The 17,319-nt window shown below is 43.5% G+C and overlaps 1 protein-coding gene across 2 annotated transcripts in view; it reads left to right on the top strand.

Moving 5' to 3' along the window:
- The first annotated feature begins 772 nt into the window (after window positions 1-772).
- DCAF5 (DDB1 and CUL4 associated factor 5) overlaps window positions 773-17,319 on the top strand; it is a 94,787-nt gene continuing 78,240 nt past the window's right edge. Inside the window, exon 1 of one of the 2 annotated variants that reach the window (XM_055538433.1) lies at window positions 773-888. Coding sequence is in view for 1 of the 2 variants with exons in the window: in XM_055538432.1 (XP_055394407.1) it covers window positions 854-1,067 (214 nt within the window). In the remaining variant the exon portion in view is untranslated. Of the gene's footprint in view, window positions 1,068-17,319 lie in introns of both variants that reach the window. The other variant, XM_055538432.1, reaches the window with a different exon arrangement.

The raw sequence follows: 17,319 nt of genomic DNA, 5'->3' as shown, positions 1-17,319 counted from the left end.
GCGACTTTCACTTTCAAGCAACCTTACACCCAAGTGTCCAGTCCTAATCCTGATTCCCTTCTCTTGGACAGGACTTGGACGGCCCAAGCATGAGGCGAACTGAGGGAGACTGACCGAAGCCTCCGTCTGCAACCCTCCCTCCACCTCTCTGCCACCTCGGGCTGCATTTTCTGGACCGGAAAAAAAAAAAAAAGGACGAGGAGCACACTCGTCCCGGCACCCGCCGGGCCTCGGGGCGGTGATGGACCGTGGGCCACCAGGGGAGGAAGGCGAGTCCGCGGCCCCGCGGCCACTTTGATTGTTGCGCGCCTCCAACTTCACAGAGTGCACCGCTCAGGGAGGGGGCGGGTGGGGTGCAGCCCGGCCTCCGCCCAGAGCGACCTGGGTCCTCGCACGGGGGAGGAGCTGCGGTGCGAAAGCCCCAGCCGCCGCCCGCGGTCTCAAGGCCAGCCGCCCGCGTTCTTCCGGCCCCGCAGCCCGCGGCGGGGGAGGGGCCGTCGCCGCCAGCGTTCTCCCGGCCCCCCACGGCCGGCGGAAGGGCCTCGCGCATCGCGGAAGCGCGGCCGCAGCTGTGGATCAGCTGCTGGAGGAGGCGGAGAAGGAGAGGGAGGAGTCTGGGAGGGGGTGGAGGGAAGGGGAGGGAGGGGACCGTCAGGAAGCCGCGAACGCCACCGAGTGTCTGCACACCTCGCTCCGTCTTTTGCTATGGCTGGTTAAAAGAACCAGCCGGATCGCAGCGCGGGGGGAGGGCCGGGTGGGGGGGTGGTGGAGAGCGGCGGCCGCGCGTGAGGCCGAGGGAGGGGCGGCGGCGCGAGCGAGCGGCGGCGGCGGCGGCGGCGGCGGCGGTTCCAGCATGAAGAGGAGAGCTGGCCTGGGGGGCAGCATGAGGTCAGTGGTGGGCTTCTTGTCCCAGCGGGGCTTGCATGGGGACCCCCTGCTCACTCAGGACTTTCAGAGGAGACGCCTGCGAGGCTGCAGAAACCTCTACAAGAAGGACCTCCTCGGCCACTTCGGCTGTGTCAATGCCATTGAATTCTCCAACAATGGAGGCCAGTGGCTGGTCTCAGGTAAATCAACCCCCTTCCCCTCCCCGCGCCTCCGGGCCCCCTTCCAACCTCCCCTTTCCGCTCTCGCTCTCTCTCTCTCTCTCTCTCGCCACCCTCCTCCTGCCCTCCGTCCGTACCCCCTCCCTCCTCAACCCACACCCCCCCCCTTCTTCGGCGGTGGGAAGGTGGGTGTCAGATTAAAACCCTGGCTGGGGGAGGGTGGAAGGGGAAAGAAGAGGATGTCTTCTATTAAAAAAAAAAAAAAAAAGACCTAAAATGGTTGACAGGTCCTTAATTCGCTTTATCCCGAGTGTAAAGTGATCTGTCCTGATGACTGCCCTGGAAGTGTGGGTTGGCGAGGGGGTGGGGGGGCGAGGTTACGGCCTGACAAAGTTTGATGGGAAACTCTTCCTTCGTGTACTTTAAAAGGTGCGGGGGGCCTTTGGGCGATTTGGAGGGGGAGGAGGCCGAGGCGCGCCTGAGGCCGGGGTGGGGGGGAAGGGAGGGGGAGCTCGCGCCCCTGTCGCCGGCGTCCTGGGAAGGGGCCTTGGGGGGGCCGGAGTAGGGCGGTGACAGGGTCGGGGCTGCGACTCCGGGTGAGCCGAGGGGAGGTGACGGGCGGGTCCCTGTGGGCCGCTCCCCTCGGCGCCCTCGGGGGCACCAGCGCCATCTCCTCGGGTCCTGGGGGTGGCCTCTTCCGTGTCTTGTTTTTCTTCTGGTTTCGGGAGTGCCGAGGACTCTGGAAGGCCAAGGGACACCGGCCTGAACTTGAATGCGCAACTTGTGAGGGCAGGGGGTGGGGGTGGGGGGTAGGGGGGCGACCCCGGGAGACTGGTTGGCGGGAGCCGCGAGCCCGCACCCCCTTCCCCCCGCGCCTGCCCGTTGCAGGTGGTCTCTGCGCCTCCTCCCGCCCACCTGGGCTTGATTGCCTCCCCCCCGCCCCACTCCCGCGGCTCCCCCTCCGGTGTGGGGTAGGTGGTGAAATCGAGGCCGGGGCTCCGGCCGGGCGATGTAGGCCTCGCTCTCCCGGGGCTCCTAGCGACAGGCAGCTGAATCGATAGCCTATTGCTCCCGGGGAGGCCGGAGCCGGGCGGGTGGTGGCGACAGCTGCCCCGGAGGAGGTGCGCCTGCGGCCCCTGGGGGCGCTCGCTGCCGCCCTCATCTGGGGGGTCGTGGGCCCAAGGCGGGCGAGTGGGGATGGGGTACGCTGGGGGCGGCTCCCCGAAACCCGGCCCAGGGTGGGAGGGCGAAGACGGCTGATCTGGCGTTCCCGCTCGCCTTCTGCCCTCCCTACCCCATCCCTTTTCCTACGTCTAGAGGGAGGAAGGGGGAGCCCTGCGCTGGACGTGGCGCTTCGCTTCACCCAGCCCGGTCCCTGAATGGTTTTCTAATTTACGTCAGTGGGCAGCTCGCCAGAAACTTCTGGGATCCTGGCAAAGCATCCATCGTCTTCGCGAGTAACTCTTCGCGAAGTGGCACGGGGCGTGCCGTCCAGTTTTGGGGTAGCAGAGATAAGACTTGGGATCATTAAACGATAAGCCTTCTGGGGTTTCTTCAGGACTGACTTGACTTCTCCACATCGTATCGTTTTCTCTTTGACTAGGTAGAGTTTGGCCCTAAATCATTTCCTGAAGACATCTGATATTCCACTTCGAGGCATACCCCTAAACAAAAGCTTCCTTCCCCCACAGGGCAAGAATGGGGGGAAGAGCTGTTACAAGAGCTCACAGTTTTTTCCCCTACTGCTACTTCTGTATTCATCATACGCTGTCTCCTTCCTAGACTGATTTATTCCTACGGAGATATTCCCAAGTAAATGTACCCTACAGAGTGAGGGAATTTTGAGGTGGGGGGGGACGGGGAGGTGCTGTTACAGACTGAGCTAATTAAGCATGTTGATTAAATGATAAATGCAGTCATACATTGCTCAATTTAACACGCTTTTAAAAAATAACAGATTTATTAAAATATAATTCACATGCCATACAATTCATCCATTTAAAGTTCATTAGAACTTTTTTTTTTAAGGCGATAAAAAGTTGCCTCCTCTCTACCGGTTTTCCTTGTGTTGTATGTTCCCCTTTGTCTTACATGAACCCCATTTTCTCTAGACTTGACCAGTTCCTTTTCTTTATCTTAATTTTAGTCTATAGAAGAGCAGGGCCCTTTCCACAGGGCAGCTCTGGTGAACCTTCTGATTCTAGGCGTAAGTAGCCCATCTCCATCAGTACTTCCTGGGTTCCAGCCTTCTTTGCCTCTTACTCCTCCTTCCCCTCACACTTCCTCTAGCTCAGTTCTTCCTATTTGCATTTTATATACTCCTGTCCCTTTCTGAGTCTTGTAGTAGGCTTTTTCCTGCTCGTCCAGTTTAGCTCAGGTAGTGTTAGCTTTTGTTAGCTTTTCTTAGTTGTTCCCAGAAGGTAGGTAGAGTTTTGGTTAAAAGCCTTATTAGCTTATTTGTGTATTATGAATATAACTTATACAACAGAAAGGTCCTCCTGTTTGCTTCAGATAAGGAAACCCCCTCTGGGAGTCATAAATATACCTTCACTTGTTAAGGCTAATTAAATTTTGTTCTAGAAAGTCTTTCAGTAATCCTCCCAAATTTAAAACTATTTAAGGTATCATATTTACATTTCATCTATCATTGTTCTTTAGCAGTTAACACCTGAGGGGAAGAGCACCAGGTATTTTGAGGCTTATGCTATCTATTCCTAATGTTTCACCAAAAATGTGGTAAGAGGTCAGATGAGATTACTTCTATGCATTTTGTTGTAGCTCTTATATCTTGTCTGGATTGGTTAAAGCCCTCAAATGTGATGATTATGATGATATAATGTTCCATAGAAAAGGAGATCAGATTTGTGGTTACCAGAGGCAGGGGTCGGGTCAAGGGGTAAGGAATTGGGTGAAGGCAGTCAGAAAGTACAACCTTCCAGTTATAAGATAAACAGGTACTAGTAATGAAATGTATAGTGCAATTGTTAACATTATTGTATGTTCTATATGAAAGTTAGAGTAAATCTTTCAATTCAGTTCAAGTCACTCAGTCGTGTCCAGCTCTTTGTGACTCCGTGAACCGCAGCACGTCAGGCCTCCTGTCATCACCAACTCCCGGAGTCTACCCAAACCCATGTCCATTGAGTCAGTGATGCCATCCAACCATCTCAGCCTCTGTCGTCCCCTTCTCCTGCCCTCAATCTTTCCTTGCATCAGGGTCTTTTCAAATGAGTCAGCTCTTCGCATCAGGGGGCCAAAGTATTGAAGTTTCAGCTTCAACATCAGTCCTTCCAATAACAAAAATTTTTTTTTCTATTTCTTTAATTTTATATCTATATGAACTGGTGGACCAGTCAGTAAACTTACTGTGATTATCATTTCTTGGTATATGTAAGCCAAATCATTATACTGTACACCTTACAGTGCTGTGTGTCAATTATATTTCAGTAAAACTGGAAGAAAAACAATTTTTTTAAAATGATTGTCCTTAGTTTGTTCACTGTTTTCATTTTCTAATTGTTTGGGCAGGCTCACATTTCTGTAAACTGACACACTCTATCTGGGTAGGGTTTTTTTGTTGTTTGTTTTTTCTTTTAAATTTTGTTTGGTCATGCTGGGAGGCTTGTAGGATCTTAGTTCCCTGACCAGGAATTGAACTGGGGCTGTGGGAGTGAAAGCACAGAGTCCTAACCCCTGGACTTCTAGGGAATTCCCTGGCACATACTATTTGTTAGAATTAACTTAGACCTAGGGCAAAAATATTTGCATGAATCCTGTGGCCTTACAAACAATTCTGTTTGTTAAGGACACGTCATTGGTTTTTTGTTCTAACAGCTAGCCCCTTTTCCAGGGCACAGTGAGTCCAGAAGATATTAAGAGTAAAGCAGAGAAAACCAGGAAGGAGAAAAGGTGCTCAGCTGGGAAGTGAATGTAGGACATCAATAAGTAGGAGGATGGTTTTGGGGCATTTTAAAATACAAAAGTACTTTAACCTAAAAAATATTTTTGTTTGTTACTATAAAGGGTGTTACTGTGGTATCACACAAGGCAGTGTGGTATAACATACACATGGTTAAAATCACTGCTAATTCCATGGACAAGAGGATCCTGGTGGGCTACAATCCACGGATTCGAAGAGTCAGACATGACTGAAGCGATTTAGCACAGCACAGCACACGTCGTTTAATATGTGACCTTAGTCAAGAATACCCACTCCAGTTTTCTTGCCTGGAGAATCCCATGGACAGAGGAGCTTGGTGGGCTACAGTCCACGGGTCCCCAAGAGTCGGACACGACTGAGCGACTTCACTTCACTTTCACTTAGTCAAGTTGCTAAACTTTTCTTTCCTGATGTGAGCAGGGAATACCAGCACCCACCTGAAGGGCTGTTGTAACAACTACATTAGGCCAGGTTTAGTTTGGATAATGAACAGAGTGCCAGGCCTCTCAGAAAAAATGCTGAGTTTGTTTTCTTTCCCGTTTGTACTTATAACTCATGATGTCGTAATTAGCTGACACTTGTTCTTAGAGTGCTGGTAGTGAACATGTGCAAATGGGGCAGACAGGATAGTTTTGTGACTTTTTGATGTGGAATGAGGCACAGAATGGTATGGAAAAAATCTGGAATTTGGTGTCACATGATGTTGGAAGCTCTTCTAGTCTCAAATTGTTTGAATTTAGGCAAGTCCTAATCATTCCTCATCAGTAAACTGGGATTATCAAATTACTGTCATTACCTAACAAGAAGGTGTATTCAGTGAAATGTTATATGTGAAGGTACTTTGCAAACTCCATAGGTTTGAGTGAACATTACTGTCTATAAAGGACAGCTTATGCTTGATGCTTGCAGGTTTCATCTTAGAATATTTAAGGGTGTTGATTCTTTGAGAGAGGTAAGGAACAACAAATGTATGTTGAAATGCTCCTTATGAGAGATCCTAACACCATCAAAGAGGTTATGCTAGTGCACTTATTTAGCGCATAGCCTAGGCTTACCTTTTGAGTCTTTGGTTGCATCTGATTTTTTAAATTGCCTCCATTGCCTCCTCTTTGTTGGTGTTTAGTTGCAAAGTCATGTCTGACTCTTTGTGACCCCTTGGACAGTAGCCTGACAGTCTTCTCTGTCCATGGGGTTTCCCAGGCAAGAATACTGGAGTGGGTTGCCATTTCCTACTCGAGGGAATCTTCCCAACCCAGAGATTTAACCCGAGTCTCCTGCATTGGCAGGCATATTCTTTACTGCTGAACTACCAGGGAAGCCCTGCCTTCTCTTGCGTTTCTCCTTTTCCCTCGAATGGAAATATGTTTACTTCAAAGTCTTTTTATTTTCTCCTGGGGAAGAAGATGAACATCTTCCTGAGATCTGATTGTAAGACCAATCAGAATGTAGCTCTGGGGGAATTCCTGGCGGTCCAGTGGTTACGACTGGGCATTTTTCACTTCCAGGGCCAGGGTCAGTCTCTGGTTGGGAATTGAGATCCTGGAAGCCAAAAAAAAAAAAAAGAATGTAGCTCTGTATATATATCTCTGCTTTCTTGTATCTTATAAATGGTTTGTATAAACAGACTTAGCAGTAAACAAAAATATTCAGCTCTTTGGGATAAGAGTTGCTGTAATATCATTTACCCTGAATTGGTGCTTAAGGCCTTGGAACTTGTAGCACCAGCAGATTAATAGCCCATAGTGTGAAGTTTTGAGTTATGGTGAGAGATTATGATCTCTTTTTTTAACCCTTATGACCCAATGTAGAAAAAGCACCTTCAGAACCTTTTCAGATACCATCAGCAACTACACTATTTCAAAGTGTTAATTAAGTAGGAGCTGTGAATGGGGAGAGGCACTTAATTATTTGGTCATAATATTTATAATTGGACTCACTATTTAGTCCTATTTCTGTTTTCTGTGGGTCTCCGACTTTACTTATCATTATAAGTATCCACAGTTACACATAGAGGTTAAGAGCATGAATTCTGGATTGAGAGTGCCTCGGGATGAAAATCAACTAAACTGCTTGCTTACTGGGTTACCTTTGACAAGTCACCCATCCTTTGTGTTTCCATGTTCATACAATAAGGACAGTGATGCATCTCACGGGGTTGTGATAAGTGTTGAATGAAATAATACTTGTCAAGTTTTTCTAACAAGGATCTGGACCATACTGTTGCTCTGGTTGCTGCTCCTGCTGCAGTTGTTGTTACTGTTGTTGTTTAACTTGAACCTCACAAAAAAGCTTTTAAGAGAGTGACACCTCAACATCTAACATTTATTGCAGATGGCACAGAGCAGTGTAAAAAATTAAGAATGATCTCAGTGAGGGGAACTATTAGAAACGCTTTATGAATAAGCTTAACCCCAATACTGTTGGCACAGCATAATTTTAAGCATCAAATAATAGCTGTGATAATAACTATATGCTTAATTGGAACCTATTAACTGATGATCATTTCCTGTTGCCCAGTCACTAGCTGTATTTCTTTTGTGGGGGTGGAGGGTGGGTTGGGCCACTAAGTTTATGTAATTAAGCTTTATTTATTTATTTTTAAATTAATTAAATTAATTTTTTTGTCTTCACCTTGAGGTATGAGGAATCTTAGATCTTCCCTGACCAGGGATTAAACCCACGGCCCCTGCAGTGGAAGCACGCAGTCTTAACCACTGGACTACTGACGAAGTCCCTATATTTCATTTTATGGTATCAGTTTTCTGTAAATTAACTCTTGTAAGAACATATTACCTGTAGGTTAAGTGTTTGGCTTTAGCCAGTTAAATGAATTCTGACTTTATTAATAAACTTCTCACATGTTTAATTAGAATGAATATCTTGGTCCAGGGGTTAGTTAATCAGGAGAAATATGGCCAGATTTCTGACAGAAGCTTTTGTAGTGACATACATTTTGACATGGTGATTAGGAGAATCAATTCTTGAATTTTCTTCTGGGCTTTGCTATTTACTAATAATTCATTGCTGTGAAGGTGTTAAATTTTATTCTTTGGTCTGTTAGTTCAACAAATAGTTTTTGAGCAGATACTATTTATAAGACTGGAGCTATAGAAAGTGCAGAGATGATGAATCAGGTGTAAATCATACTTTTAAGCTTTCATTTGCGGAACCTTTACTTCTCAGTTGTAACAGTTCATGGTCCTTTAAAAATTTTCTCTTCTGCTTTATGATACTTTAATAGATATTTGATTTTTCTCTGGTTTTTAGTGTTTAATATAGCAAAAATCCCCTTGTCTGTTAGCCTGAGTGGGAAAAAAAGATGGCTTATAGAAATGGCCTTGGAGGACACTGCTGTGATAAATTTTAGAGATCATGTCACAAGGATATGGTATCACAGATATTTATAGACACATATTATTTTTCCCACTCGTTTTTCAGTCAACTAATTGCTATCTATCAAAGACTGGCAAATTTAAAATTATGCCTGGGTTTGTCACCTTTGCTTTAAAATAACCTAGTGAGTTTTAATTGATGGCCACCAGTCTCATTAGACATTATAAATACATCAAAAAATTGTCTTTATGTTCATTATTGTTCAGAGGATCATCACTGAACTTAGTACATTTTTTGATCCCTAAGAGTTCTGAAGAGCTGTGGCCCTCAGTTGTGTATCCTGGCCACACACTGAAGAGAGGTGTCAGCCAGGTACAAGTGTGTGCTCATTCCCTTGATTACTGGTAGATTTGGATGTGAAGTAGTTGGAATCATTTAGATCAAGGACACTTTATTGACCAGTAAAACTTGAGACCCAGGAGTGCTGCTTTCTGAATTCTGAGTTAAGTGGGTTTATTTGTTTTCTCATGCATTGAGCAAGGTGAAGAGCACTTTCATTGCTTATAAACAGTGTTTAATTTTGATCTTTTTGTTTTATTTTCATGGTTTCAAGAAAGAAGTAATTGCTTTTCTTATTGTTTTAGTCTGAATTTAAATACTCAAAGGTGAAATTAAAGCCTTTTAAGGTTAAAGGAACCAAAATCCTAATTCAAATGAAGATTATGTAGGTTAGGAAGGAATCAATTTTATGTTCAATTCTTGATGACCCACATTATATTAAAAGTATTATCTCTTATAGTTTAAGAACTGAATATTGATTTGTTAAGATCAAAATTCTCCAGGCCAGGCTTCAGCAGTATGTGAACCGTGAACTTCCTGATGTTCAAGCTGGTTTTAGAAAAGGCAGAGGAACCAGAGATCAAATTGCCAACATCCGCCGGATCATGGAAAAAGCAAGAGAGTTCCAGAAAAACATCTATTTCTGCTTTATTGACTATGCCAAAGCCTTTGACTGTGTGGATCACAATAAACTGTGGAAAATTCTGAAAGAGATGGGAATACCAGACCACCTGACCTGCCTCTTGAGAAACTTTTATTCAGGTCAGGAAGCAACAGTTAGAACTGGACATGGAACAACAGACTGGTTCCAAATAGGAAAAGAAGTACGTCAAGGCTGTATATTATCACCCTGCTTATTTAACTTATATGCAGAGTACATGGTGAGAAACGCTGGACTGGTAGAAACACAAGCTGGAATCACGATCGCAGGGAGAAATATCAATAACCTCAGATATGCAGATGACACCACCCTTATGGCAGAAAATGAAGAGGAACTCAAAAGCCTCTTGATGAAAGTGGAGAGTGAAAAAGTTGGCTTAAAGCTCAACATTCAGAAAACGAAGATCATGGCATCCGGTTCCATCACTTCATGGGAAATAGATGGGGAAACAGTGGAAACAGTGTCAGACTTTATTTTCTTGGGCTCCAAAATCACTGCAGATGGTGACTGCAGCCATGAAATTAAAAGACGCTTACTCCTTGGAAGGAAAGTTATGACCAACCTAGATAGCATATTCAAAAGCAGAGACATTACTTTGCCAACAAAGGTCCGTCTATTCAAGACTATGGTTTTTCCAGTGGTCATGTATGGATGTGAGAGTTGGACTGTGAAGAAGGCTGAGCGCCGAAGAATTGATGCTTTTGAACTGTGGTGTTGGAGAAGACTCTTGAGAGTCCCTTGGACTGCAAGGAGATCCAACCAGTCCATTCTGAAGGAGATCAGCCCTGGGATTTCTTTGGAGGGAATAATGCTGAAGCTGAAACTCCAGTACTTTGGCCACCTCATGCGAAGAGTTGACTCATTGGAAAAGACTCTGATGCTGGGAAGGATTGGGGGCAGGAGGAGAAGGGGACGACAGAGGATGAGATGCTGGATGGCATCACTCACTCAATGGACGTGGGTCTGGGTGAACTCCAGGAGTTGGTAATAGACAGGGAGGCCTGGCGTGCTACGATTCATGGGGTTGCGAAGAGACGGACACGACTGAGCGACTGAACTGAACTGACTGAATGCTTAGATTATTGTGGAAACATGAAATTACGTTTATTTTTTACTTAATTTGTGTTCTTTAAATTTTTTGCTTTTAAGTTATGAATAGCCTACAATAGTTAGGTTACCATTTGCCAAAGTGTGGGTATACAAGCTGATTTTAAGGGATCTTTGAATGAATATTTACATTTTAATAGTACATTTATTTTATACAGATTAGAAAAGTTAACTAACATGTATAAAATAGCTTTCATGGATTTATTGCTTAAGGTGAGGCTAAATTTTTAAAAGTTCTTTTAAAGAAAAATGACAGTGGCTGTGTTATGTAGATATGGCAAAAATCAAAAGTTGATCTTGACTGACTGGGAAATACTACTTTAGAAAACCTATTTGGTTTCTTCCTTCTTTCTCATGGAATCAGAGAGTTGGAAAGATCTTCATTTTATGGAAGAAGGAGTGGAGAAGTAGAAAGGTGACTTGCCCAGAGTGCTTGGTTAGTCTTTGGCAGTGAGGACTAAGTAGGACTCATTGCTCCTAGGCAAGTGCTCCTTGTAGGTTACCTTTTAATAGTTTTCTGCCCCTTCTTATCAGGCAGGAGACCTTTTCTGGAGCTCTTCGAAACAGTTGAAAGCTGAATGTTAGCAATTTCTGAGCACATGTCCAACTCTAGTTGCTCCTCTTAGATGATAAATTGTATTGCTATGTTTTGATTAAATAACTTATTTCAAATAGGTATGTTATGTTTATTCATTTAAAATATTTACAGAGAACACACTATGTCTACCTCCTTAATCTCAATAATAGCTCTGAGTTACTTTTTAAAACATTTATTTAGCAGATAGTGTGTGGAAATGCCAGGCCCTCTGCTAAACACTTTGTATGTCTTATTTGCCACTTGCAGAATAGCCAGTGTTAACTTATGATCTAGAAAGATAGGGGATTTGAAGGTTTTGTATTAATTGTCATAACTAAGTGCTAAAGAATCAAAAGAGGACACTGATAAATGACTGATGAGGATTCTGTAATGAGAACAGGTAGGGCGTTAGTGGGCTGCCCTTGTGGCTCAGATGGTAAAGAATTTGCCTGCAATGTGAGAAACCAGGGTTATCGAGAAGATGCCCTGGAGAAGGGAATGGCTACCCAATACAGTATTCTTGCCTAGAGTCAGAGTCAGAGTGACTGAGCGACGAACACTCATTCACTCACTCAGGGCATTAGTGGAAAAATAGATACTGGAATTCATTGTCTCTCGTTAAAAGAAAATGAAATAGAATTCTAGGAATGAAATAAGAGTTTTTTTACTACCTTATATATTACCTTAATCTTTGTAGAAAATTTTATTCCAATAGCTGCTTTCCAAATTTTTGTTCTTTTCAGCTGTAATACTTGTTACTCACCACTGCCAACATAATATAAGCTCCCTAAAATTTAACTCATTATCTTATATCTCCTGCTGATCTCTCAAAAATCTATAGTGCTCCCCAGCGTGTACCACATTGAGTAGGAATGGTTCATCTGGTGTTCGAGATATTACTGTTTATAAAAATAAATGTTTAACAGTGACTTATCTGGTAGTCCAGTGTAAGACTGCACTTCGGCTGCAGAGGTGCGGGTTCCATCCCTGGACAGAGAACTAAGATCCCACTGCAGTGCTATCAAAAACAGGAAGAAAGAAAAAAATGTTTGACAATAAATTGAAGCTTAGAGAAGTTAAGTAACTTGTGAAACCTGTAGTTTGTGGTGAAGCTGGATTTCCAGCCTGGGTCTGCATGAGTTCTGAGACATGCTGCTAACTGCTCTGAAATTTTTAGAATGTTATATACATTTTAAAAGGATTTGACCTTTCCCCTATATTCTCATCTCCCTATGCTATCACTCTGGTGTGCTAAATGTTTTTTTTCCCCTTTATGTGAAAACAGAAAGGGGTTGGTGGGGTTGAGGGGATGGATCATGGGCTTGGAGCCAATAATAGGCACAGTTCTGATCACAGCTTCAGTTCTCACCTCTCAAGATCTCTCTCAGGAGTAAAACTTACTTCACCTGGATTTTGGTTTTGGGAGTCTTCTAAAGTCTTCTTCCCTAACACTGTGTTTCATGCTTGCTTCTATAAACCATGTGAGTAACTTCATACTGGGTTAAACTCACCTGCTTTAGTCTGAATAGGAGTGGCTATAATACTCTGGTTACCAAGTTAGTTCCTGTTCCCCATTTACCTCACTAGAAGTACAAACAGTATATATGTATTCACTGAGCCTGTGATTTGAGTTTGATTTCTGCTGAAAGTATGCTGCTTGAGTATGTTTGGCTGAATTCCAGCCAACAGAAATAAGTGTATTTCCTTATAATTATACATGGGGAGAAAATATCTATGCCTGGGGTAGAGATAAATAATGTGCTTCAGAATAAATTGCTTTTTGGAAGAAGGTTTAAACAATGCAACATGGGAGATCTGCCCATAAGTCGTTTGGAGGCACTTTTAACACTAACAAGGAGCATAGTGCTCTTGCAGGTCAGGTTAACTCCTGTCGCCAGCAGCTTCACTCTGTTTCTGTAAAAAAGAAGGTGTTCTGGTTCCTTCCGGAGTTACTCACTGACTGGGTGAAAAAGGAGGATTACTCTTCAGGTTCTGATCTTGGATTCCACTTGCCCTTACGTCAGTTTTTATAGGTCAGGGATTAAGGGGAAGAATTGACAACAGCGGTTTGTCACTTCAGATACCTGCTCTCCCCATGCCTTCATGTTCACACTTCCTTTGTCACCTTGCTCACTCCTTGCACTTTGCAGTGTTACATACCCGAGATTCTGTCATGTACCTCTTGGGATACAGAGTTGATATCCATTGGAGATCAGGTCTGTGTGCTTTGAGTACTGTTTTCCTGTTAGGACCAGTCGTAAAGGAGTTTATTCCAGAGGGCTGCGACACGTAGGAATCACTGAGAAAATGGCACCAGAGGTAACTGACAAGTTTATATTGTACCCAAGGAGCAGAGATGGTATTAGCTGAAAGGCTGATTTCCATCTTCCCTGTTGCCTCTGCTGGGGCTCCTGTGGTTGATAAGGTGAGGTAAGGTTTCGTCATATGGTCGATCAGCTAACTCTGTAGATCCCCTGCCTTTGCTTTGTTGTTGTTTAGTTGCTAAGTCATGCCTGACTGTTTTGCAATTTCATGGACTGTAGCCCTCCAGGCTCCTCTGTTCATGGGATTTTCCAGGTAAGAATACAGGAGTGGGTTGCCATTTCCTCCTCCAGGGGATCTTCCCGACCCAGGGATTGAACTCGCGTCTCCTGCATTGCAGGTGAATTCTTTACCGCTGAGCCACTGGGGAAGCACCCCTGCCTTTGCTGGGGCCCTTAACACCTAAGATGACCATATATCTGATTTACTTGGGACCCAGTTTTCCCATAGCCCTAATACAATGATTAGTGCTCTTTCATTCCTAAAAAGGTCCTGGTTTGGATGATAAGTCATAGGGCCACCTACTCATGATCATAAGAGCTGTCTGGAGCTCTGGTAGAACCAAAGCCTTAGTCTCTTCACTCCTCCTATTCACTGTTGAATGCCTCTACTGGAAAAGCCTCCAAGCCTCCATTCTCCCCATGTCAGGTCTTTCAGCTGCCACTTTGAAGGTATAAGTTTGAGAGGCAACGAGGTTGGTTAGACATTTTTCTCCTTGTCCTAGAAACCACCCCCCTCCCCGCCAAAAAACATGTTAAAACCATTAAGAAAATGCTAGCTCTAGAGGCTAAGTTACCACCGCCTTTCCATGTACTTCCTCTTATAGTTCTTGTCCTGCTATTCACTCGTACATTCTTTTTTCTTTCTTTTTATTTATTTATTTTTCTTTAATATTTGGCTGTGCTGGGTCTTCATTGCAGCAGCTGCAGGCTTCCCTGTTTGTGGCTTGCAAGCTCCAGAGCGCACGGGCTTAGGATTTGCAGTGTGCGGGCTTCTCTCTAGTTGTGGTGCTCAAGCTTAGTTGCCCTGCAGCCTGTGGGATCTTAGTTCCCCTACCAGAGATCGAACCTGTGTCCCCTGCATTGGAAGGTGGATTCTTAATCTCTGGACAACCAGGGAAGTCCCCTTCCTTTCTTTTTTAAAAAACTCTCCCTGTGGCTTGTTTTTTTTGCAGAGTTGATTTTGGGGAAAGGCATTTTGATGAATGATTCTCCACTGAGTTGGAATTTTTTTCCTGAGGTGTTTTTAACCCAAAGTGATGTGATATAGATATTGAAACCATGCTAAAGGCTTAGTTTGTCTAAGCACCAGGTACATTTGGAATGAAAGTTGACTTTCAAGTGTATAGGTTGGCCCTGTGAAGAGTTTTCAGATATTGTAGTTTTTCAGGTATGTGGGCAGTTGGCTGTAGAGTGTCTTTGATGCCATGTAATGTCATCATTGAAGAGGTTTAAGAGACCTGGGTTAAAGGCCTGATTTCACCCGTCTTGTGATCTTAGGCTGCTGATGTTCTGCCCCTGTGGAATCATGCAGCTTTATTGCTGAAAAGAACTAATGATCATCTAACTGAACCCCTTTAATTTTACATGCAAGAACATAAAGGAGTAAAGAGGTAAAACGATTAGCCCAGTAGCTCACAACTAGAAAGCAGTACAAGCAAGATTAAAATCTGGGTCTTCTGACGTGGTCCCTCAGTAGGGAAAATAGGTTCTGCATTTATAAAGGACTTCCTCAAAGTGGCTTACTCCACCAGTACATTCTCTCTGCAGTTTTATTGTCTCTGAAAGGGATTGTTTTTATTAAGTTGATGATGCCTCATTATTTTGCAGATGAGTAGTAGAGATTTTCCAGGGTGGAGGCAGACTGTCAATCTGGTTGACTCTCTAGTTTGAATTCTTAGCCTGCCTATACTTCCTTATTTTAAAAAGTCTTCCAAGAACGTTACTCAGGAGGAGGAATTTTTTGCAAATCCAGATACCTGTCAAAATCTTGTTATACAACTTTCCTCATTCTAAAGTTCCATTAAAGTCTTATATCTAAATTCTGGTTGTGTATTTGGCATTACCCCTTAAAGCCAAGTAACTAATTGGAGTCTCTGAGGATAGTTTTAGTGGGTTTTTTGTTGTTTTTTTTTTTTGTACATTTTTTAACTATGTTTGATGGCCTAGTACTAATATTTTATGGCTTCCTGCCATAGGTGGCTGCAGCATGTTTTGCCTTAGACATACGGCAAGAAACAACTGAAACTGGCATGCTTGGCAACCACCGTCAACTTGATTTAGTCTTAGAGTTGACCTCTCTGTTTACCTTCCTGGAGGGACTAAGCATGGGTGCCTACATTGGTTTAATTGTTAGAAATTGCCTATGAAGGGTAAAAGAAAACTTTATTGTGTTGTTCCTTGCTTATGCAAGGAATTCTGCAAAAGTTAGGCAGGCAGTTTTCTTAAACACAGAAAAAAGTAAAAATAAGAAACTTCGCAGAATGAATGAAGAGCATCTATGCTTTAATCGGGAAAGCATATTGTCCAGGTTAGTTCTCTATGGCAGAAATGAGACAGGACATGAGGACAGTCTGTGGTCTGGGAATACCTCAAAATGAATGTATCGTCCACTCTCATAAATTCCCTGTAAATTCTGACTGTTGTTGAGGTCCAGAGAATCTGTTTTTAGTATTGCCCTAGCTCTATTTGGGGCTTCCCAGGTGGCTGTAGTGGTAAAGAATCCTCCTACCAATGCGGGAGACACAGGATTCCCAGGTTCCATCCTTGGGTAGGGAAGAGTCCCTGGAGTAGGAAATGGCAACCCACTCCAGTATTTTTGCTTGGAAAATTCCACTGGCGGGCTACAGTTCATGGGGTCACAAAGAATCAGACACAGCTGAGCGACTGAGCACTCAACAGCTCTATTTGAGGAGCTTTTGCCCTTTGACATTTCACTGCTCCCATACTTTACTATTGAGAATTTCCTGTTGAGTCATACAATTTATCAGATTATGGCACTTATAAGACAGACTTCCCACTTATTCATGTTTTTTAAATGTCATATATTAATTATGGGAAATTTGTAAAATAGGTATTTAAAGAAAGATCACACTTACTCAGGATGACCATTTTGGACATATGGGACATACTTTATTTAGTCTTTATATGTGTATATTTAAAAAAATTAAATTGAAATTAGGCCACCTCTGCTGTTTTATGTTTTCTCTTTTTTTTTCATATATCACCTTGCTATTTAGCATTTTTTCTAAATTGACTCCTTAAAACAGTATTTGAAAGGAAACTTTATATTACTATAATGTCTGTGAAATCATGGGTTTAATATGCTAGGTTTTTTCCCCCTAACACACGTTAAAATACATAATTATTAAAGTCATTTCTCTACTGTCTGAAATCATCCAGTGGCCTCTGCTTACTACACTTTAGGAGAAACAGGGGCTTTGGACTCAGACATCTTGGATTTGAATCCCACTTTGCCTCTAACTGGTGGTGTGTATTTTGCGACAGGGGAGTTTACCTCTTTGTGCCTTAGTTTCTTCGTTGGCAGAATGGGGAAATTGGAGAAGATGATCTGTTAGGTGTCTTCGGACTCTATTCTGTGATTCTGATATGGATTTTTTCCCCTCTATTTCTGTTTAGGAAGTAGAGACATTTTCTAGGGATTGATGTGCTGGCTTAGGATTTAAAGACCCTAATTCTATTAAACTCCACTGCTGTTAGTCATCTGATTTTAGAGAAACCATTTTATTTCCCAGTGTTCTAGTTGTCTCTTTAGGGTGTTGCTGCAACTTTAATTTCTGCTTCTCCTTTAGTGTAAAGTGTTTCAAACTAGGAGTTGAGGCTTCCTTCATTGAGGCAAACCATTGCCTTACTCTTCACATCCTTAAAATGGGGATAATTTTTCTGCCTTACTTACTTAATCGGATATGTGGAAAAATGAGATAATCGGTAGATGAGTGGAATTGTTTTCAGGATAAAGATACTAGATAAGAGCA

Source organism: Bubalus kerabau, chromosome 10 (assembly GCF_029407905.1).
Source record: "Bubalus kerabau isolate K-KA32 ecotype Philippines breed swamp buffalo chromosome 10, PCC_UOA_SB_1v2, whole genome shotgun sequence".
Lineage (NCBI taxonomy): Eukaryota > Metazoa > Chordata > Mammalia > Artiodactyla > Bovidae > Bubalus > Bubalus kerabau.
This window is presented reverse-complemented; position numbering and strand designations above follow the sequence as displayed.